Source organism: Chlorocebus sabaeus, chromosome 12, assembly GCF_047675955.1.
Source record: "Chlorocebus sabaeus isolate Y175 chromosome 12, mChlSab1.0.hap1, whole genome shotgun sequence".
Taxonomy (NCBI): domain Eukaryota; kingdom Metazoa; phylum Chordata; class Mammalia; order Primates; family Cercopithecidae; genus Chlorocebus; species Chlorocebus sabaeus.
This window is the reverse complement of record NC_132915.1, coordinates 21503960-21528647: the sequence shown is the minus strand read 5'-3', so window position 1 is coordinate 21528647 and position 24688 is coordinate 21503960. Positions and strand designations below refer to the sequence as shown.

At 40.3% G+C, this 24688-nt stretch overlaps 1 protein-coding gene across 5 annotated transcripts in view; it reads left to right on the top strand.

The window, feature by feature from the left end:
* Positions 1–24688, top strand: part of PCSK5 (proprotein convertase subtilisin/kexin type 5) — a 462318-nt gene that overhangs the window by 193341 nt on the left and 244289 nt on the right. For 4 of the 5 annotated variants that reach the window (XM_007969534.3, XM_007969533.3, XM_007969535.3 and 1 more), the window contains exons 8-9: positions 12107–12319; positions 22908–23008. In XM_007969534.3, the coding sequence (XP_007967725.3) occupies positions 12107–12319; positions 22908–23008 (314 nt within the window). The remainder of the gene's footprint in view (positions 1–12106; positions 12320–22907; positions 23009–24688) is intronic. The other variant, XM_037998500.2, reaches the window with a different exon arrangement.

Sequence of the window (24688 nt, the reverse complement as noted above, 5' to 3'; positions counted from 1 at the left end):
ATTCTGTGTATTTAGAACATTAACAAAGCTAAGACGTGACTTGCCGAGTGTACCCAATATAACATCCATTTTGGAAACAAATATGCGTTTTTCATAAATACATATATGGTTTCACATTATTTAATTGCACAAAGTTATCTGACATCCAAGTATCAAATTGAGGTTACTATATTAATGTGAATTGTTGTGCATTTTTATGGAGAGGAACACAAATCTATTCTAACCTTGCATAGGTGCAAATTTCAAATTTTTATTAACATCTTGTTTTCAGTTTTAGTTCAGAGATCCATTAGTAACTGGGCAGTTTAAATCAACTTTTGCAAATCCTATTTTAATTCCCTCTGTTAGACTATTCTACTACTAGATTAATCAGTTATCAATAACAGTTCTTTGTTCCTTTGGTTTGTTTGCTCTGTTTCTAGTTACTGCTGGGCTACCTGGGAGGTAAGTGAACTCCTCTTCACAAGAGTGTTCTAGTATAGTATAGTATGGGTGTCCCTGTTAAGGGATGATTCAAAATCATATAGGGATTAGATTAGGTCAAGTTGAGGTCTATACTAATTTTGAATTGCTATGATTCTCAACATAGTTTTGAGAAAGTTGATAGGGAGAACAGATAGATTAGTTTCCTTCAACATAACACGGCAGTCATCGGAAAAGAAAAACCACTATTTAATACACAAAGACCCATTGAACTCAGTTGATAATATCAAATGATTTTAAAGTACATATGGCTTAGATAGCAGGTTTGTTTTTCCGCTTCACCTGAGCTTGCATTCCTCACCTCATGTTTGATGAATACAGTCAAACCTAATATTTAGCTGTGAACATTATTATAATGCCTACAGCCAGTTGACATAGGCATGAGCAGGAGCCTCACAGGAATACTCAGCTTACTGATGTGTAAACTGAGTCTTGGCAAAGTTAGGCAACGTGGCCAGTAAGAAATATGACTGTGGCACTTTCTGCCACCATGCTCTGTGCAATAGCAGCTCCTGTTAGGTGGGACACGTGGGCCCATCTGTTCACACCCAGCTCCCAGTCAACCGTAGCTGAATTGTGGTCACCAAAGTGAACACTACAACAAAGATCTCTCTCTTTTCTGAGTTCCTGGAGAACTGATCATTCAGGCAACTGATTTGGCACATCCCTGAACCCCACCGTGTGGTCTGTTCTCTTCCTCTTCAGCCTTGGATGTGGCCTGCAGTGGTATAGAGAGTCCTTCTCTTGCTCAAGTTGGTTACTCTCTGGCTATTTCACCTGAGACAAACTATGAGCACTGGTTTCCCAGAGAAAAGGCTATGATAGGACTTGCTTTACAGAGCTATCGTGAAGGCTGAATGACATTGCACATATGAAGTGTGCAGTCCTGCAATTGGCATCTTATAAAAGGAAGGGCCACACTGGATGCATCTTTAAGGATCCGAAAATAGTCACTACAGAGGCTTGTAAATAATGTGAGCCTGATAACAGCTGTAATTTTCTCTATTGCGTAGTTTGTTTTAATTAAGACAGGATTGTGTTCATGGGTAGGAAATGGAGAGCGCTGATCTCTATTTCAGAAATGTTAGGAGTTACTCCGTGTAAGATCAAGATTACTACTTCATATAGTAGAGGCGTGTGACAGTTCAGGCCGCATGCTGGGCTCTAGATGAGGGTAGCTTACCCTTGTAGACTTGAGCTGGCACTTGGAACCACTTCACAGTGAGAGATTTCGTAATTTAGCGCTAACTTAGAGAAGAGTATGAACTTTTCATTATTGCTGGAATATCCTTCTATCCTCCTTTCCAAGTGCCTGTCCAAATATTTACAGTAAGTTCCTTTCATACCTCTGTCGATAATAAATGTTTTTATTCTCTATGAAAGGAATTTTTCAAATTTTATGCCTTCCATATACATTTAAAGGTGATATATATTTCTGAGCAGTTTCAGCATTGTTAATCAATGTTAATATTAGAAATATCCTTCTTAACTTCATAAACCTGGCCCTCCTGAAAGTCTGAGCATGGTTTTGCCTTTGCTCTGGGATGAACCAAGTTGTAAAAACTTTTGGAAGGTGTGAGAATAGCTTTTCTGGCCAGGCGCGGTGGCTCATACCTGTAATCCCAGCACTTTGGGAGGCCGAGGCGGGTGGATCATGAGGTCAGGGGTTTGAGACCAGCCTGGCCAAGATGGTGAAATCCCATCTCTACTAAAAAATACAAAAATTAGCTGGGCGCGGTGGTGGGCATCTGTAATCCCAGCTACTCAGGAGACTGAGGCAGGAGAATCACTTGAACCCGGGAGGCAGAGTCTGCAGTGAGCCGAGATCACGCCACTGCACTCTAGCCTGGGTGACAGAGCAAGACTCTGTCTCAAAAAAACAAAACAAAACAAAACAAAAAATCAGAGAATAGCTTTTCTTCTCCCAAAAATGGGGATGCTGAGATGGTGGATGTACCCAGAGCAGCTGTGTTGTTGCTAGTAATTATTGATTGTGGTTATTTCAGAGAGCATATCAGATATACATTTATTTTCTTAGCTGCTTGGAGTGAGGAATTGAGAAATCTAGTCTGCCTGCCCCTCTTTCCAGCCAATGTGAGATGCCCCCACACAATGGGAAAACTGTGCAGGGGCTCAAAACATAGAGGATGTAGGAAGGAGTGACCGGAAGTTAATCACCTGATTCTTGCTGAGGCTTCTGTGAACAGATGAGATGAGGTCTGAGAAAAAACAGAATTGACCAGTATGAATTGACCATCGAGGGACTATTAACGCAGCTAATTATTTGGGAATTGTTGTTTTGGCAAAGGAGATAAGGCAGAAGGGAAGGTTGTTTTATTTTGTTTTTTATTTTTAATTTTCTCGAATCCACTATGGTTAAGCATGTTTTCCTAAACAAGCTGTTAAGTATTTTTAGGAACACCTGGTGTCAGTACTAGTCAGGGGAAATCAGCATTGGATGAGGTAAGACTGGGTGCATTCTGGCCCCAGCCCTGCCTCTAACTGGCTCTGGTAACATCATTTCCTGAATTCCCTTATGTAGAAATGTAAAATTATGCTGAATGAACCTTTTATGTGTCCAACTTTACATAGTATCCATAGGGCATTATTCAGCTCCAAAATTATATTATTTGAAGTTCCTGAATGACCAGAATATCTAAAAGTTCATCGAAATAGAATTCTTTGTATGAAAGAGTATTTATTTTCATTGGTAAACACACCCAGTTTTGATTTCATCATACATATTCTACTACTCTTTCTCCATGTAAGACTGATTTTCTTCTTCCAGTTATGCTGTGAAAATAAAGTAAAAGAAATGTACACGATTGTGATATTGCTGTCAGGAGCCAAGGGTCACACCAACTTGTACACTGTTGTGATAAAGTTAAGAAGCTGTGTTAAGTGTGTAAATCCTCAGTGTCAATCAACCCTTATGAAGAAAGGGCATCTCTGATAAGGAAATTGATTCTACTAAGCCTTTAGTGAGTTGGTGCTCTACCAAATTTATATTCTAGCAGATATGGTGAATAAGTAATTCAATTTTTTTCTTTCTATTCACACAATAAACATAAAATTAGCTAATGATAGTGATGCAGGCAAGTTCTGTGTTTGCAGCACCGATTCATTGTCCTTGACACTAGTCTTTGACCACCTTACTCACCATTTCCAAGTGTCACTTTAGAAAACTGACCTGAAGTCCCTGAATTCAGTGCAACGTGCTCTCCGTTCATGGACTAGGACATGAACAATATCATGAAAAGACCCTAAAAGTAGCTTATAAATGACATTTAAAATTTTGTCATTTGCAGTTGATCCTATAGTCATTATTAGGCTCTCTATTTTTTGAAAAGTGAAGTCGGCTGCATTTGATATTGCTCAGGAAGCATATAAAATGGATTTTCATTTGTGAATGGTAAAATTAATATGATTGTTAATAACTGCATCTGATAACTTGAGTGCATCATTAAAAAGTCAAAAGAACATTAAAAATTTCTTGGCTTAGTGACCTATTGTGTGCACAGAAAATCATAATACAGACTACCTGGTATAGGGCTGAAAAGACAGATTGGTGAGGTTAAGATGCGATGGAAGAGGAGGGAGTGAAATCACGTCGCATAAGAAATGGCAAGAAGACAGAAATGAGCGGAAATAGGTAACTATCTACAAAAGCCTTCTTTGCTCCATTTATCTTACCAGAGAAGTAGAAAATCACTGCATTTGTATTTCCCATCTCTCTCATCAGCCATCTTTTGAGTGGCTAAGTAGCACAGAATGTGAATGATGAAGGTACTCCCGTACAGTGTTCTTTGGAAGCCAGTCTGACGATGTTTAGACAGCCCTTCCTCAGAGTCTCTCTTAGTCTCTCTTTAGGGTGGGTCTGGCAGCTGACAGGCTAAAGCAGGTGCATAAAGATTGAGACCAGTAGCAGGGCCAGGAACTGGGCTGCGGAAAGCATTGGACATCAGCAGGTGCTGGTGGAGGCCACTCACTGGTTGTTGGCTGGTTGCTGAAATCAGCTTTAGGGAGCTGTTGCTTTCCATTGGTAAGCATTTTCGATCCTGGAATTTTTGCTTAGAAACAAGCGGAATTAATGAACTCTTTCCTTTACTCAGATCACCAAATAAATAAAGCATAATTCATGAGTGTTTGCTTTAAAATACATATAATAGTTCCTCTGTTTACCTTAGTTATTCTGAGAGCACAATTATGAAATATTCTAAGTGTAGAAGCAGAACAAGAGAAACCTGGATACTCTCTACATTGGACAAAACATCTCATATTGTCTCATTCAAGTTACTTGTGGATTTTTTGAGGGGATGGACCACCTTATTCACTGAGTCTTAACTTGATTCCATATAATTAATTTCCCTAACCTCAGCTCCATCTTACTTGGATGAACTGATTGAAAAAACAAGTCTGGGGCTTAAGTAAGCTCTTATCCCATAGATGTCTTCATACACCTTTACCATGACTACATCATCTCTGTGCATGACCAAGAACGCTTTCTCCCACCAAGTTATACCAGTTTAGCTTGTTTCTAACAATAGGATAAATGTGAGCTGCTTTAAGTTGCTTAAAGAAGCAATATGTTTTAGAATTCTGGAACAAATGTTTTGTGTGAGTGCTACAAAAACAGTAGTTTTTAAAGGGGGTTTTGGTGGTATTTGTGAGGTTTTTTAATTTTTTTTTTTTTTTTTTTTTTGGTCTTTACATTATGTTTCTAGACGAGATCTATTTCTTTCAATGAACCCTGTTCTATAAAGCAACAAGATTTATTTCAAAAATGCTAGTCAGAATATCCTTAAGCTTTAAAAATAGGAACAGTTCTTTATTTCTTAGCTACTAAGTCATTAGTAGTAAGTGTCCTTGTCTCTCTCCAACTTCTTCCCCTTACCCCTGGATGCCCCTTTATCCAGGGAATATGGAGTATGAAATAACCATGGGATAAAAAGCTTACAGAGAGAACTGTGCTCTTTTCTTCCCAAAAGGAGGAATATCAAAAAAGGTGGGGAGAGGAATGACAAGGGGCTTTGATAAGTTGGGTATTGTGGCGGTGCTTGCGAGACATCACGAATGAATGGAAGTGCCTCATTCCAAAGTTGTTTTGTTGTGTCTCTTCAAGTAAACATATACAGATCCAGAGGTTCTGATCAGACCCAGGGTCTCAACCTCTTGTCTCTACCACGTCCTAGTTATATGATACTGGGCCTATTACTTAACATTATCAGTTTCCTGAAAAGGAACAATCCATTCAGTGCTATCTACTTTGCTGGTGTTGCTCTAAATTCTGCTCTAAATTAACTAATAATATGTGAAAGCTAGCACAGTATCTAGCCACATATTAATATATGTTACTATCTTTCTTACTCTTTTTTATATCACAAGAATTTACTCATGGCCTTTTAAAAATACTTACTAAGCAATACAGGAGAAGAAAGTAATACTAAAATATCAAATAAAACCTAACTGCACTGACTAGAAAATAATCACACTATTTTAAATAAAGAAATTTAGTTCCATCATACACTAATGTTCTCAAAACCTGGCTCGGAGTGTATGATTTAATTGGTAATCCAGCATAAAGTGGCCTTTTCTGACCTTCTGAGCCACAAGGAAATCCAATTCTTTTCTATCCTTTAATAATAATGCTGATAGGGTATTACAAATTGATTTTCATAGGGCATTCATGAGAAAAAAACGTACATTTAGATACAAAGAGAGTATTTACAGGTTGTTCAAATGGATCCTGCATGGATTCCACAATGTATTTTGCCTTAAGTTAGCTGACTTTTAATGGAGCACTCAATTAAATTGAAGAGATTTTTCTTTTTTTTGCCATGCAAAGCCATATTTAAATAGCCAATTGCAATCACACTACCTCACCAAGCTAGAAAATGTCATTATTTCCTACACTTTAGGAAAATATATGCCTCAAGATTCTTTTCTCTTCATAGTACTCCTTGCACCCCCCCTTCTCCCTATATCCCTCATTAAGATTTAATTCTTAAATTTACTTTTTTTGGAGAAATGTCCAGATTTTTAATTTTTGCCACATATGTTTTGGTTTCTGGATATTTCATATGAATGGAAACCCCCTGTGCCTCTGTAGGAAATGTATTTTTGAATTGCTAATTGTTTAGGATTAACCCCATAGATCTTTAGCAGCTGTCTTGATGGCATTCTAGCCCACAAATTCAGTCTGTTTATTTCTGAGACTTCAATCATAAACCATACTCACAGGAATAAAGGTCAGCTTGCCTCCTGGGTCAAATGATGGCAGTCTCTCTGCATTCTGTGACAGAGCACACACAATCCAACGAGGGGCAGGCCCCTGTTCTTCCTCTCTCCTTGTGTTAGTCAGCCTGGGCTACTGTAACAAAACAGCACAGACTGGGTGGCTTAAACCAGCGGTCCTCAACTTTTTTGGTGCCAGGGAAAGGTTTCGTGGAAGTCATTTTTTTCACAGAACGGGGGGTTAGGGGATGATTCAAGCACATTACATTCATTGTGCACATTATTTCTCTTATTACATTGTAATATAAAATGAAATTATACAACTCAGCATAATATAGAATCATGGAAACCCTGAGCTTGTTTTCCTGCAACTAAATGGTCCCATCTGGGGGTGATGGGAGACAGTGGCAGATCGTCAGTCATTAGATTATCTTAAGAAGCACGAAACCTGGATCCCTCACATGCGCAGTTCATAAACAGGTTCAAGCTCCTATGAGAATCCAATGCCACTGGTGATCTGACAGGAGGTGGAGCTCAGGCGGTAAGTGAGTAATAGAAAATGGCTGTAAACACAGATGAAGCTTCGCTTGCCTGCCCACCACCCACCTCCTGCTGTGTGGCCAGATTCCTAACAAGCCACAGATCGATTTCGGTTGCAGACCCCTGGCTTAAACAAGGGAAATTTATCTTCTTACAGTTCTGGAGGCTGGAAGGCTGGAAGTCCAAGACCACAATGCTTGTAGAGCTGGGTCCTGGCCCTCCTCGGCTTGCAGATACCACCTTCTGGCTGTGTCTTCACATAGCCTTCCCTCTGTGCCCACACCCTAAGAGAGAGAAAAAGAGAGAGAGAGTGTGCTAGAGAGATCTGAGCTCTGATATGTCTTCCTTTGTTTATATGGACACCAGTCCTGTGTGGCCCCACACTTATGACCTCGTTTAAGCTTAATTGCCTCACTGAAAACCCTTTTTCCAAATATAGTCGCATTGGTCTTTAGGGCTTTAGCATATGACTTGAGGGGAACACAGTGCAGTCCACCACACACCTTCAGGACTATTCCAGTGTCTCCTATTTAACCCTTAAGATCTCTTCTTCCCTTCTCTCCACAAGCTCTGTGCATGCGGACACTGATCTCTATGGGTTTTAATGAGGTTTGGCCAGTGGGGTATGCTGGCCAGAAATTAGAATGTAAGACGGGGAGACTGGGGGCTCAGGTATACATTCACCTGCCCCTAACCTGCAGGGCCAACACAGGCTAGCGTGTCCACTGACCAACTCTGATTAACCCCTCTGTCACCAGCTCCAGTGACTCCCCTCTCTCTGTGCCCCTTCAGACGTAGAAGTGGTTATTGACCCCACACTGTCCTTTGAGGTTTTCCTTCACCATGCTCAGTTATAAAACAATTCCCTCAAATTATTTGTTCCAAACAAGGACATCACCTCTGTCTGGAAGGGACATTTTCAGGGCAGCAGCAACCTACTGTCCTCTCAACTCAGGACTCTCTCAACCCAGTAGATCCCCAAAGCACCCCTCAGCAATGCCATTGCCCCTCCTTATTGGTGTCTTCCGTGAGTGATGCCAGAATAGAATGACCTGTGTTCACACTTCTGAGTGAGTCCCCCCTCAGGGTGGGATTTCAGGGAACTTGGGGGTTGGAAACTACATCCTACCTCTTGGGGGCAAGGCATACATCTATTCTTTATCAGTTCTAATACTACTGCCAAGTCTAGAAAGGACTTGAGTGCTGGTCTGCTCTTACATTCTAAGGCCAAGCTGCAATGAAGTCATGGGAGATTTGGCCAGAAAGGGTACAATAACCACTAGCCTTCTTTTTACCCAAAAGAAGACTGTTGTAAGGATTAATAGCTCAGGCTGTGGCTCCAGTCAGTTTTCAAGGTCTGGCATTTTCTTTTTTTGTTATTTGTTTAGAGACAGTCTTTCTCTGAGCCCTGTTGCCTAGGCTGGACTGCAGTGGTGTGACCATAAGTAACTGCAGCCTCGACCTCTTGGGCTCAAGTGATCCTCTCACCCCAGCCTCCCTAGAAGCCAGGAATATAGGCGCATGCCACCATGCCTGGCTAATTTTTTATTTTTTTTCTTAGAGACAGGGTCTCGCTATGTTTCCCAGGCTTGTCTCTAAGTGCTGGGTTTACAGGCATGAGCCACTGCACCCAGCCCGTTAGTGAGCAGTTCTGAGAACCAGTTTGCTCATCTGTAAAACGATGATAATATAAACTTGGATCGTGCAGAGTAATGTTTGTACAGTGCTTGGCACGTAGAAGGTTTTTTAGAAATGTCAGCCTCTGTTGTTTTTAGTACACAGTGGACCTTCTATGGGTAAAACCCCTTTTGGCCATAACATGAAAAAATTATCTCTTAAGAATTGACTCTGTGTTTTCCCTCTTAGTAGAGGAATTAAAGTTCTTGTTTCTTTTTATTAAAGTAAGACATGGCCATAGAAGATTGATATAAAAAAAAAAAAAAAAGCTTTTCTGATCTTACAATACAGGATAACTTCAATTACATTTTCACATTATGGTATGCCTCTAAATTTATGCATATAGACTGCTGTACACACACACTTTTTTGTCTTTCCCTTTGTTTTTTTTTTTTTTTTTTAAAGATACAGGGTCTTGCTCTGTCACTCAGCCTGGAGTGCAGCGGAGCAATCGTAGCTCACTGCAGCCTTGAACTCCTGGCTCCAAGCAATCCTTCCACCTCAGCCACTGAAATAGCTGAGACTAGAAGCATACACCACCGCTTGGATATTTCTTTTTAATTTTTTGTAAATATGTTGTGTTGCCCTGTTGCCCAGGCTGGTCTCTAACTCCTGGCCTCAGGTGATCCTCCTGCCTTGACCTCCCAAAGCACTAGGATTATAGGCGTTGGCCACTGCACCCAGTCTACACACATTTTTTCCTAAACTGAGACTATGCTATATCATTTTGTATCCTACGTTTATAACTACATTATCACAAAAATGCTTCCTAAATATTTTCTTATTAAATATTCTTTAAAATCAAGTTACTTTTTAAAGATAGTTTAATTGAATTTTATTCATGGGCACACTGTCATAATTTTACAAATACACACACACACACACACACATACACACACGTGCTTGTACCATATATGCCTTTTAGTTGCGTTGTGAGTCTTTGTCTATCATCTGTTATGGTGCTGTTTAAATCAGGTGGGTTTTTGCACAATCCCATATATTCTATTGACCTGTCAGGTGAGGCCCAGTGGGACCCTGATTTTTGCCTGTAACACAGCCCCTCAGTGTCTGATAGAGAGGGAACATATTGATGATGACTTGGAACATTCTTTCTTTCCCTCTGGTATGTTGTTCTGTCTCTGAGGTCTAGACATAGTTTCTCAGTCTGACCACCCTCACCATAGCGATGCATAATCCCTCCTAGAGATTATCATAGCATTGAACAAGATTCTTAGTTTGTGATGGCTTGGTGATTACTGCACCTTTCTCTCTATTTCATGAATATTTTGATGAAATGTTAAGGGATGGTAAACCAGGCCCAGCTGTCGAGCAGCAATAACAACTGAAAGTTTATCCCCCTCTCTCTTCATGAATATTTCCAATTCCTGGGTAATCATAAAGCATTTTTTCCAAGTTCAAGTACAAAAAGAAATGTATGATCAGGTCTGTCAAATCATGTCATAAATATTCCATTCCTTGAAGAGTCAAGGTCAGGAAGAGTTTATCACAGATATTCTAGACTTTGTTGTCTCTTTTTTTTTGGCTCTTTTTCCAGAAATTCTAAGAAAGCATCCCCCAAATTTTCCTTCCACCTGGGGACCAGAAAATTAGGGCCTGGAAGGAAGAAAGTCTCTGCCATCACTAGCTTTGTGACTTGGGTTCTCACTTCCTAATAGAAAATGATGGATTTGGCCTTGATGTCCTCCAATTTGCCTTCTAGCTTTAAAATGGCACAATTTCTTAGAGATTCAGCTATAGCTATTCCCAGAAATACTCTCCATTTTGGCTTAATTCTGTTTTCTCCTGAAGACATCAGCTTATAGTCACTTCACTGTGTATGTCTATATTCTACTTTTCTTCTATTCCTTAATTATTGAGAACTTTAAGAAAGTCTTTTTTTTTTTTTTTTTTAGACAGAGTCTCACTCTGTCATCCAGGCTAGAGTGCAGTGGTATGACCTTGGCTCACTGCAACCTGCACCCTCCACCTCTCAGGTTCAAGCAGTTCTCCTGCCTCAGCCTCCTGAGTAGCTGAGATTACAGGCATGCACCACCACACCTGGCTAATTTTTGTATTTTTAGTAGAGACGGAGTTTTCCATGTTGGACAGGCTGGTCTTGAATTCCTGACTGCAGGTGATCTGCTCATCTCTGCCTCCCAAAATGCTAGGATTACAAGCATGAGCCACCATGCCTAACCAAGAAATTCTTTTAGTTATTTTTAGCTACCAAGCTTTGGTATGAAGAATGTGACACTGTCTTCTAGCATTCTAAGAAAATGTTAATAGATCTATGGTCAAATATGTTTGGAAAAATTACATTAGACTGTATCCTGCTTTTAGAATTTTACAGTAAGCATTCATTTATTAAAGGTGCTTAGAAGTTTTGCAATAAAGAGGCTCACTTAATTTTGTTTAACTCAGGGATTCCCAAACGTATGTGATCTTGAAATCCTTTTATTTATGGTAGCATCCATTAACATCCCTCAGTAATTAGTGCCCACACCACTCATGGGAAGATCAGTTCTATAGAAAGAAGTACTGTTAGTACTTGCTTCTGACACTCACCAACAGTGTGATTGAGCATGGAGGTATAACCTCTGTATAGCTCATGTTCCTCAGATGTAAACGAGGGTGCATGATAGCACCCAATTCATGGCAGTTGTGAAGATTTTAAACAGTAGTGCATAACTATGGTAATTACAACTAATAATATCCCAACTCATATCTCACTGGGTTCAGATTTTGGCCCTACCACTTACTGTTTATGACCTTAGGAACATTACTTAAATTCCTTTTTAAGAAAAGTTTTAATTTAATTACTTAACTTCTGTACCTCAGTTTCTCCACAGCATAATAGAGACAGGAATTGTGCCAGCCTCACAGGATCGTTGAAAGAATTCAATCCAGTTCATGTAAAACTCTTTGACTTGTGCTTGGTCCATAAATATTAGCCATTATTATTGTCATTATGTGTGCTCCTGTCACTTTTCTGACCGTTCTAGTCTATAAGACCAACTCTTCTTACTCCACTCCCAAAAGCTGCTTAAGCCCCCAGCGTATTAAGATAGCAACACACCCCACCTGCACATACTCAGTTCGGCTCAGTGGATTCTGACCCTCTTCATTTAGAGTCATTTCACACCATCATTTAGCTTTCTCTGTTTGTGAACAGGGGCGGAGAGGCCTCGGCTCTGTGTTTGTTTGGGCATCTGGAAATGGCGGAAGGAGCAAAGACCACTGCTCCTGTGATGGCTACACCAACAGCATCTACACCATCTCCATCAGCAGCACCGCAGAAAGCGGAAAGAAACCTTGGTACCTGGAAGAGTGCTCATCCACGCTGGCCACAACCTACAGCAGCGGGGAGTCCTACGATAAGAAAATTGTACGTGCCATGTGCATGCCATCACGATCTGTTTATTTAATGTTCACTTCGAAATACAAAGGGAGAACCATAAACATACATACACAAGTAATATATGGAAATAGAAAATTAGATTCGTTGATAACATCAGAAGTCGTAAACATTACTAATTGAAAATGCTTGTGCAGTCATCACATTGCAACATTTAATGCGGCCTCAGACGTGATTAAGCTTCAGTTTTATTGAGGATAAATGATTGGTTCACATTCACATTGTGAGTTAGTGACAGAGAAGAGACTGGAATCTATGCCTGACTCAGCCCTGGGCTCCTATCACTGTGTTTCCACACTGACTTTTAACTTTAGCTTTAGTGCTTTGGTTTCTAAGTACAGCCAATTCAGTGTGAAAAACAAAAGTGTGTAAGGAAACTCAGAATTCCATTGAAACTATACTTACTTAACATGAACTAAACTTCTATAAAAGGTGCAGTTTTTTTGTTTGTTTGTTCTTGTTTTTATGATGTTGATGACGAAGTCTGTTGCCCAGGCTGGAGAGCAGTGGCGTGACCTCGGCTTACTGCAACTGCTGCCTCAGGGATCCAAGCCATTCTCCTGCCTCAGCCTCCCGGGTAGCTGGGAATACAGGGGCCCACCACCATGCCCAGCTAAGTTTTGTATTTTAGTAGAGACAGGGTTTCATGATGTTGGCCAGGCTGGTCTCAAACTCCTGAACTCAAGTGATCCACCTGCCTCGGCCTCCCAAAGTGCTGGGATTACAGGTGTGAGCCACCACAGCTGGCCAAAAAGTGCATTTCTTATAGACAGCACAAAGTTTGCTGGGTGGAGAAGCACAGAAGCTGCATGGGATCCCCCGTTTACCAACATATCCTGTACTCTAGGCAAACAGCCAGTGTGATTAAGAGTTCAGGTGGCAGGCCCAGCCTGCGTGAGTTTCTTTCACTCTTGAGCTATTTGCTAGTTGAGTAATTTTGGACAAATTAATCTGTCTGTCTCAGCATACTTATTTATACAAAGAGGACATTTAGTAGCACAGAGTTCATGGAGTTATTACAAAATAATGAGGAAGGCAGTAAAAAGTGCTTAGCACAGTATCCGGCCCTTCAGTGCTTATGAAAGCTCTAACTTTTCGGGGGTGCCCAGCACTGTGCTGCTGATTATAAATTTCACACACCTTTGCACTTTGCCCTTTGCCCTTTTTCCTGATCATGATTTTGTAAACGGTCTCTGGATTTGTCTTTTTAAGGTAGAGCTAAGATGCTGTACCTGACATTTTTTAGCGCTTAGCCAAGACCCTGCTTCTGGCTCTAACAGATCTACGCAGGTTGGAGTCACTCTACTGGTGCTCCCTCTGCCTTTCCCACAGTCCATAGGGGATAGGACTGTACCTCCTTTGTGCAAGTCTTAATCCACATCCATTCTATTCCTCTTGATTCCTGGTTACTATATGATTTTTCTGTTTCATTTATCAGTTACTTTTTACTACCTTCTTTAGTTACATTTTGTAGATGGATTTAGGTAAAAATTGCCTCCCCATATTAATATCCCCCTCTTTCCCTAATTGCTCCACAGTGTCTGGGTTTAAATATATACACCCAATTCTACCTGTCAGTACCTCCAACATTCATCAATAAGCGTAACTCCGAAGCAGCAAGTAAAATATAAAAGGCGAAAATGCAGAGATGAGCTTTGCATTTGAAGTTTCTGGCTTCCTTAACTGGAACGGGGTGCCCCAGTGAAATTTTGCCTCCGTTAGAGAAATGTTGTAATCTAGAAATATCTCTCTGCTTTTAAATAAGAAGACCTTGTGTCTTCTAACTCATGGTCAACGTCCATTAGCACGGAGTGACATCCGTCAGCCCTGCATCATGACATTCCTGATGACAACTCTGGAATAAGAGTTCTCGTTTTTTACCTCTGGAGTTTGAAATCATCTTAAGGCAAACTCACTATTGCTTCAAATTAATTATGCCCATTTAGTCAGTCCTATTATTCTCCGTGGGGTGATTGCTGTGGGGAGGGTATTGTTAACATTTATCAATGCCTTCTGTAAGAGAAGCATATAGTCTCATGGTAAAAATGTCAAAGAAGTAGGAAAGGTTGTTGCGGTCCAGATGGGAGAACGCAGTGTGTACAGAGGGACTGCAGAATCACTGCTGGGAGGTTTACTCTCTAAACCTAACCTCCTGGGGTCTTCACCATTATTTGTTGTGGTTGTGTGGTTGCTACTGTGACTCCCATGGCAGGGGTGTCATTTCAGATTCTCCCACGGATAGACAAATTGATCCATTCTGTGGGCAGGGAGAGAGCTTCCCAGGGAAAGTGGACGCCATGACGAAATGTTAATATCGTTTCGTGAGGTCATATACTTTTCCCCAGTTTTTGCTTATGGTTTCAAAGCTTTCTGTGACTCATTGTATGTATTTAACTTGTTTCTTCCTTTTTGTTTAATGCCTTTCTTCCGTTTTTGTGAGATTATATTAGTCAATTTTCTCTAGCTAGTTCTTAGATTCCCTTACTTCGCCTGAATTCCCAAATTACCCCCAGTTGGAGAGGAAATTTGGAAGCTGTTTGTATTAGTCTCTAGCTTCAGAGAAACCATTCAGTGGATAAGCAACCCTCACGGAGTCTTGATTGCCTCGTCTGTAAAATGGAGATGATACCAGCGCTGACCTCAGAGATTTCCATGAAGATAATAAAATACTGACCAGGTACCTGGTTCCTGGTCCACAGGAGCAGCTCAGTGCATGCTCAGCCGCGTTTTCACCTACGGTCCTGTAACTTTCTGCATCCTGGGAGGTTAGGGCGTTTTTCCAGCTGCTGTTAAGAGGGTTGCTTGTTGCACCTCAATCTTTCCAATCTGTAAAACTGTGATCTGTTCCACCCATCCCATAAAGAGAGACACTCTGATCAGGAACATGTTAACAGTTTGAACATGAATGGCGTTGGCAGCAACGTCAGCCTTTTATGGTCCAGCTGACCCCTTTTCCTTCTAGATATCAGAATGACAAATCATCCTGTGTTGCACCTGGGACCTTTCCTTCACCAGGCTTTGAACCCAGACACCTTTGGTCCCTCGGTGATGCCCGCATCCTGTTAGTGGCGTATGTGATTGAGTGCTACAGGAATGGCAGTGCCTGTCTTTGTACTAGGTCCCCTTCCCTGAGACATTCATTTCCTTTTGTCATCTGCAGCCTCCCCAGAAGAGCACAGTTGTCATTCTTCATTCATAGAGCACCTTTGTGATTTGTATCAAGACAGTTGCTGAGGATCTGAGGAGAGACAGAAAAAAATCTCCTCTCTGCTTCTGGGAAAGCATTTTTGTTAAATAAATTGTACTTGTTATGGACAAAATGACTTTTCATGATACGCAAACAGGAAAGCCTTGCCCTGGGTTTCAAAACATAAGGAAGTCCCTGTCCCTTGGTTTCCTGCCATTACTTCTAGCACAGTTGTGGACCTTGGTATTGCGTTCATGCTTTAGTAGATTTGGATCAGCAATGGCCTATATCTTATTACAGCAAAGGAAGCATTCAAAGTATAAAGATTACAATGAAAGAAGCTCTTTCATAAGCTAAATAGAAGTCATTTAAAATGACTAGTTATTTTAAAGTCATATAATGAAAGAATGTTTTTATGAACATATTTGTTCACATTGTATTACATGTCTCACATGTAATACATTTATATATTAACGTGTTGAAAATCTCACATTTTTTGCCCTTCTCATTTGTGCCTGACACTGCGCTATGCACATCGAATGCAACATCTCATTGTATTGTTGGGAAACCCTATGCAGAAAGATCATGGTGCCCCCACTTTACAGATAAGAAAACTAAAGCTTGAAAAGTTAAACAAGCAAACAAAAACCACAGCTAATAAATGGTAGAGCTTGGATTCCAATCAAAGTCAGGATGGACCCCCAAACTCATCTTGTAACCAGTATGCTATCCCACCCTGATACGTCTTAGGGATATCCAGTATGGGGCTATGTGAGAGAATAGTGTTTTTCTTACCTATTTTGAGTTCTTTTCAGAGTCATGAAGAAGCATTTAGAATATATACATTTCCATGGTTTTTCACTAGTCTCCTCATTTTGAATTTCATTCCTTTACCCTTTTTCATACCCGCTCAGACAACTGAACCTCTTGCAAAAAACTCAAGCTGAGTTGCTAGTTCCTATGGCAGCAGAGTTAGCACTGAGCTCCCAAGGTTATGGCTTTTGTATGATGTTCAAACCAGGGCTCTCTGATGTGCAAAGTGCCCTCCGTTAGAACACTCCTCTACCAAATATCACTTCATTTTTGTCTCCTCTCAAATTTCACCTCAAAGAGGATTTTCTTCATCACCTTTTCTAAAATAGGGGCACGCCCCTCCACCACTCTCTACCCGGTTCAATTTTTTTTTTTTCTAGTGCACTTATAGGTACTTCACATGGTGGTACATATTTTCTTACTTACTGTCTGTTTTTCATGCTACAATGGAAACTACTTGAGGATGAAGACCGTGTTTTGTTCCTTTCCAGAGTCTGAGCTCAATAAATATTCGTGCATAAATGACTAGCAAACATTTGGAAGGATGGAGGCTTCACAAGTTGTTTATATAGCTGCAAGAAGACAGGGAGCTGCTCTGTTTCTTTCAGAGAAACTTCTTCTATTGGTAGGTTGGTGAAAGTTAAACGTTATTTGACAGGATATTTAGCATAGAAAATTGCCAGCAGGAACCCTGCTACATGATAAAGCTGTTCATGTAACCTGTTTTTAGTGTCAAAAAGCCTAAAAGATCCCATCTATAACCCCTCACCTCCTCCTGACGTTTCTGTCAAGTTCTGTTTTATGAATAAGGCTCCCCTTCTCTCCAGTCCCTCCCATCGTTAAATTATCTCTTTCTTTTTGGACTTGTTCAGACTTTGACTTTTTTCCCCCCTAGTAATTTATCTTAGTGATTGGGACATAGGGTCTCTCAGATTCCTCCTGGGAGGGGTTCTCTGAGCCAGAGTTGGGAGAATATATGTTCTGCTTAGCCCTCTCCTGATGTCATTTTATTTATTTGTGTTCAAAACAAAGTTGCTGCCTGGGGTATCTCAGAGTTGGCCTGAAAACCAAATTCCATGTGGAGGAATTATCTTATTGCTTTTAATGCTTCTAAGCAACTCTCCATTTTCTTTTGCAGAAATATTCTGCTGTCTCCTCTCCTTCCTCTTCTACCACCCGATTCATTTTTCAAATACATTCACCCTTTGCACTGGGTTGTTCTCTGTCATCTCTCCATTTCTTCTTTGACTTAAAAAAATGCCATTATTTTTCATGAGTGAAAGTCTAGCGAATCCAGATGTGTTTAGTTTATTTGGAAGTTTGATACATATTCTCTTGAGAAAGTTAAAAAGCGAAAAGGAAACGTTGCTTCTGAAAAGGTCTCATTTTAATGGCCTGAAGGAACCTCCTTAGGGACTTGCTGACTTGGGCTGGGCTACAAGGCCAGTTCTGCCATTGTTGTTGCCTTTGCTCTCATGAATGACGACACTTTGTAACTCAGCTTTTTTTTTCTTTTGCTACTATTTAAGAATTTGATATCTTTACCACGTACGAGTCCTTTTGTAGCTGTTTGCCCTTGGGCAAGTTACTTAACCCCTCTGAGCCTCTATTTCCTTAGGTAATAAAATATCTTCCTTGCAGTGTTTTTGTGGGTTTATATATCTTTTATACAGACACACATAAGTACCTCTTGCACACTGTCTCACTCATTGCAGGCTGCTCATTGTGGTAGTTTTAGAGGAAGCAGTGGAGTTTTAGAGGTAGTTTTAGAGGTAGCTGGTGGTAGATAAAGCATCCCTAATACAAAATTTCAAAATCTGTAGTATTCCAATGAGCATTTCCTTTGAGTGTCATTTTGACATCCCAAAAGTTTGAGATTTTGGAGCATTTCAAGTTTTCAGATTAGAGATGTTGAACTGGTATAATGCAGATATTCCATAATCTGCAAAAATGTAAAATTGAAAACACCTCTGGTCCCAAGTATTTTGGGTAAGGGATACACAACCTGTAGTACTTGTGAGAGTATTAGCTGTACTTCAAACCCTGGATTGTATATACATATATGCACACATAATTTTTGTAGGTTGACTACAAATTTCTGTGAGTTTTGTTTGGATGGTGGAAAAAGAATGACTTTGACTGTTTTCTAATGAACGGAAGAGTTGAAGTATAGAACGAAATGAATATAAATGGGCTTGTTTTAGGGATTCAACTTAGCAAATAAATATTGTGCCTCTTGGTACATGGAACTGAGCTGAACATTATGGAGGTACAAAAGCGATATAACATGGGATTCTTCTTTAGTGATAGCAACCCTCCATTTGTGAGCAAAATCTCCTATTTGTACTTCACATTTACAGAATCTTTTAGCAACATGAGAGTGGGATTTTGTATGGACTTGTCAGTCATGATTGAATTTTTCGCCAGTCTTTGTGACTTCTGTGGACGCAAAAAGCTTTGTTTAGTCTTCAGTTCCTTTTTATTTTACTGTGCTTAATAAATCAGCTTCTTCTATTTTAGTCATTGACACATTTAAGATTTAGTTTCTGCCCTTCTCCCCCATAGCTGTGTCTGAAACAGCTTTCTTGGCACAATTCTAGTTCAAATCAAAATCAACACCAGAAACAAATTCAACCTAACAGTAAAATCATTTCATGTTTCAAAAATATCTGTTCAGTTGCTCTTTTAACAGATATGAGACAATATGGCACCTTCAAAGTAAAATAGATCACTAGATATCAAGGAGAGAGAAATGCTTGACTGTGGGGTTGCTGTAAAAGCTTGTCACTTATGGCCAAAGTCAGTCTGAACTGAGATTCCCTGGAGAATGACATCCATAGGCTAAAACCAAATGTCCAATCAGAACAAGTAATGAAATGTGAACTATTAGGAAATAATTGCTTAGGGTGAGAAAAAGTGATGGGTCATCTTAGTGGAGGCGGTCTAAACCTGAACAATATCCACCGCTTCTCACCAAAGGAAGATGACATCCCTAACATAGTGGAGTCCAAAAAACCATCTGCTACTGATCCTGAGAGATACTGAAAATCTAATTTGCTGATCAGGACAGCTTTGATCTGGCTCAGGGCCTGGTGTCCTTTCCAGTTTCCATCACTCTGATGGGCACAAATGATATTTTCTTGAGCAATCTGAGAAGTTCTTTGGAGAAAAATTCTGTTTCTGATTTGTGTAGTGAATTTGGGGGAATTTGGAGCATGCAAGATGTGCCATCAGGATTGAGACCAAATTCTGAGACATTCTTTAAATGGAATTTAAAGTGAAAGTGCTTGCATGTAGAATCTTTGCGCTCCCTGCCCCATGTCGTGGGCCAACTGTTGAATGCAACTTGCCTTTAAATTACACTGTCAGATCCTATATACATGTGTTGTGATTAATGGGGATATTCCATGTGGTTCCAGTTTTCATAATGTCATTTTTCTTCAAGATTGCCTGCTCTTTGGTGGTCTTTGCCTTTTATTTCTGAAGATAGACACAAAAACACCAATACTGTGGCTTCTCTTAATGACGAAAACCCTGCCTTAGATCTTTCCTGCAATTTACCCTAAATATTGCCCCCTCTGATAGTAACGTCCTCATGAAATGACCCAGCTGGAATTTCCATTTCAAGCAGGATGAGAAGGGAGCGGGGGATGTTTTTGTTTCTTTTCTCCCCATTCCTTTTAACTACTCCTCCTTTCCATCACCTTCCTCCTCCACCCCATCCAGCCCTAGCCACCAGTCTCAAGTTTCATTTCAAGTGGTTGAAAAAAATGATAACACAATGGGGATTTGGAATTACACAGACTTGCCTACATTAATAGCATTTAACACTTCATTTGTATTTATATATAAATGTACTAAGTGACTTTATATTAAAGTATATGTTGTATGCATAGATACCTGGTCACTATACAGGCGAAGCATATTCCTATTGCAAATGCAAGATCATAAAATTTTGATTGTTCCCATTTGAGGTTGGCTGAAGGTGGTTATTTATTAGACTCAAATGCTGCACACACTTGGAGTGTTTATTCTGGATTTGTTTCTGTGCATTGAAAGTGTCTGGGGCAGCTGAAGAATAAGCAAGGAGAGCCAAGTGGGAAAATATCATGAAAAGTCTTGAATCCAGGCACAAATCATTGAAAAAAAAAATAAAACTTGAACAAAGGAATGTGACCATGGGGTGAGGTAAAATAGGAAGAATGCAGGCAAGGCCGTCTCAACAACAGCAGATCTGGACACCTGGAAACAGGCTACTTCTGGGGTGTTCAAGCATGGACTTAGGGACCAGGGCTTTGGAAAATCAGGCTGCAAATTCACCCATAATTTCAAATGAGGCAGCAATTCCTTTTAACAATCCAGCAATTCCTCTTCTGGAATTATCTAGTTGAAAGCACTGACAACAGGGTCTCAGAGAGATTTCTGCTCCCCCACGTGCATTTTCAGCCTTCTTCACAAGAGCTGAGAGGTAGACGCCACCCATGTGTCCATCAACAGATGAATGGATAAAGAAAATATGGCATCATGGAATATATTCAGCCTTATAAAGTAAGGAAATCCTGTCATATGGCACAATATTGGTAAACCTTCAGGACATTATGCTACATGAGATAATCCTATTATGAAAAGACAAATACTGTATGATTCCACTTACATGAAGTATGTAGAGGAATCAAACACATAGCAGTAGAAACAAGAATGGTGGTTGCCAGGAGGTAAGGGGAGGGAGAATAGGGAATTGTTCAATGGGTACAGAGTTTGACTTCTACAAGATGAAAAAACCTAGTGATATTGTACAAGCTTGTACATATGGTTAACAACACATAAAAATTGTTCAGAGGGTAGATTTATGTTATATGCTTTTTAACACAATAAAAAAATACCTTTTAAAGTCAACAATGAAAAGCCCGATTTCTTAACATAGAAGTGGGTAGGGCCCTGTTTACCCAAGCATCCTGCAAGCATCAGATGTCGAGTTTCAGTAGATGGCTTCAGGGTTTTTACACACCATTCATTCATTCAGGAGCGCACAGTGAAAGGTTTGACTCCTTCCCCACCACCATATCTATGGAGTTCTATAGATCTTTGTTCATTCTTTCACTCCTTTTATATCAGTACCCACATCCATCTAGTACAGATAATCTGGTAACATTAGCATTGTCAAAAGGAACAAAGAAAGGATAGTAAGAACTTACGGTCTCATGTGAAACTAAATCAGCCAGAATGCCTATCTAGATCCATGAGAGCTCATAAAAGAGTCTACTCAGACATCTTCGTGTGACCTAGAATAAACTTCTAAGCGAGACTCTGTCTCTAAGGAGCTATAAAGCACTTTGTTCCTGTGAAGATCAAATTTCTTTCCAAACCAAATTTAACTGATTTTCACACTCCTCTTGAAAGAAGCACTTTGAAGGAGAGGGCTTTGTTTTCAGCTGCCTGGATCCCCCTTCACCTTTCTGCTGACCTTTATCTGTAATATGTGGTAATATACTTGCCTTGATGCCAAAGACAGATACTAATAGTCTTCCAGTAACTTCAATGAGACCACTAACTCCTCTCACAGCCCTCTATACTCCCCCAGAGGTGATAATGTCCCCAAGAGGGCAAAAAATGGATTCTTGTCCAAGAGGGAGGATTTTAAAAATCTTAGAGCTATTACAGTGGTTTCTAGAATCTTATTCCATAGTATTTAAGGAGAATTTAAATTTAATGTATTTTTTTCCATAGTGAGAAAAGAATGAAACAAAGGTTGAAAAACATTGCCTTTGCTGGATGATAATATTATTCCGTCACAGCTGAAGTGAACTGGATTTAAGCCAAGAGGATAAAAATGACTTAGTTCTCACATTTTGATTAAAAAATAAAATGGAGAAATAACTAATTTTCTCTAATATACAAGCTTACACTTAGTGCTGTAACTGCGTATCAAGTACACTGGCTTCAGCCTTATTTTTAGTATCTATGTTATGTCTTTGAGGAAGTCTTGGTTCATCCATGCAACATTTCTATTGATTCTAGAAACAGGTCCACAACCAAAGGTTCTTTCTATGGCAGAGCATACTTTTGGCTTGAAATCTGTGGTTCCCCAAGGTAACAGTTCTGGGCTGCAGGGACTGTGTACTTTTATTCTGTATGTTGCCAATGCCTGCTCAGTATCTGGATTTGATACAATGTGTTTGATTATTTTAAAATGTTGGGGCAAGGAAAGAACTTCAGTTTTAACCAGAACTGGCACTAGGGAGAAGCAAGCAAGATGCTTACAGAGCAGAATTTAAAGAGGTATTTGCACAGTCTTTATGTTTTCATCCGTAGGCTCATCCTGGTTTTCACCCTGGTTTTAACAGAAATGGAGTTCAGTTTCCAAACCCTTCCCTTTTCAGAGTTGATCTACGCAGGCAATTCTCTGGAAGTGATATGATTTACAGGCATGTAGAAACAAGGAATTTAAAACAAGTATTTAACATATACCCCCATTCTATTTTTGTGAGTATATTTCTTTCTACTTGCAGATAACTCACATTGGCCTCAGAGATCTAAACTTTTCACTTTGTTTTCCAGATCACTACAGATCTGAGGCAGCGTTGCACGGACAACCACACTGGGACGTCGGCCTCAGCCCCCATGGCTGCAGGCATCATTGCACTGGCCCTGGAAGCCAAGTAAGCCTTGATCTCTATATGTCTTCAATGGTGACAACCCCTGATCTCAGGGAAAATGTACCCCTTCCCTTGTATATGGCCCCTAGCATGACAACCTAGAATATAATCTTCCCAATCCCACCTTTAAAACTTGAAAGGTTTCGGCTTTTTTTAAAAAATTCCCCTGTATTAAGAAGATAAGGTTTTTGGTTTTACATGCTTAAAAAATCAAACTGTGTAATTACTTTATTATGGAGTCATAGCACATGCATGCCAGTTGGCTCCCTCTCTTGCCTTGTTGAGGTTTTTATTCTAGTCTGGGAATGTTCCTGAGCGTCCCAGAGAGGTTAGGTCTGCCCATTTCTGGTCCCTTGCTCTGAAGCATGACTAGGCAGCTCAGATTCCACGACAATAGCACAGTCACAGACTGGCTCTGCAAAATAGAATATGCCAGGGATTAGGACGACCCACTTATATCAAATCCTGTTCAATATAGTCAAATTCTATGTCAAAAAGATTACTGTGAAAGACCTCTTTAGGCTATTTGTAAATAGATCCCCATCTCTTTTTTCTCTAAGAACAAACAGGTTAATTTGTCTTAACTTTTTGAAAACCTAATAATACAGATCTAAAATCTCTTGTCCTCAATTTTAAAATCCTAAATGCCAGAAAAACTGAACGTTCTTTTGCAAATTTAACACTAGAGTTCATTTTTTGGCAAAGTTTGCCATATACTTATTTGAGGCTATTTACAGTATTATTTATAACATTTATTGTGAAATATTCATGTATTTGATTGTGAGGTGCTGGCTCAGCCCCCCGCTGGAGGTTTTGTGTCATGTATGTTACAGGCACCATCTCTGAAAAGAATCTGAATTCCAAACCCGTCTTGTCCAATTTTAGAATAGGGATGGAAGGCCTGTTCTCCGAGGCTCTCCCTGCCGGAAGATCATACGAAAAAGGAACTGAACTAATGATATAAGCGGTATTCTAAAACTAGCCTTGCACCTCTGCCCTAGGGAGGAAGGGAAAGGCCCATTCATCTAGTTGCACCCTGAAGTAGCGCAATAGCCAGTGACAGGAAGGAATACGAAGATAATGAAGAGGCTTAGGGATTACAATAAGAACTGTGTGGCTGGGCACGGTGGCTCATGCCTGTAATCCCAGCACTTTGGGAGGCCGACGCGGGTGGATCACGAGGTCAAGAGATCAAGACTATCCTGGCCAACATGGTGAAACCCCGTCTTTACTAAAAATACAAAAATTAGCTGGGTGTGGTGGCAGGCACCTGTAGTCCCAGCTACTGGGGAAGCTGAGGCAGGGGAATCGCTTGAACCCGGGAGGCGGAGCTTGCAGTGAGCCAAGATTATGCCACGGCACTCCAGCCTGGTGACAGAGTGAGACTCCATCTCAAAAAAGAAAAAAAAAAAAAAGAATCATGCTAGTTCATTCTCAGGACACAGGTAATTTCCCAGCATTCACAGCTGCCCCTCTGTAAGATGGAGAGCCTATGTTCAGGCAGCTGGACCTGAATATAACGCGGATACAGTAAATTGCTAAGTCATGTGTTGGACTGAAACTGGGGGAAGACCATGGGCTCTGGATGTGGTGCCCTGTCTCTGGGTGGCCTCTTGCCCAAGCCTTGACACTGAGAGATATCCAAGCCCACATGAACATTTGGATTTCTTTCTTTTTGACGAG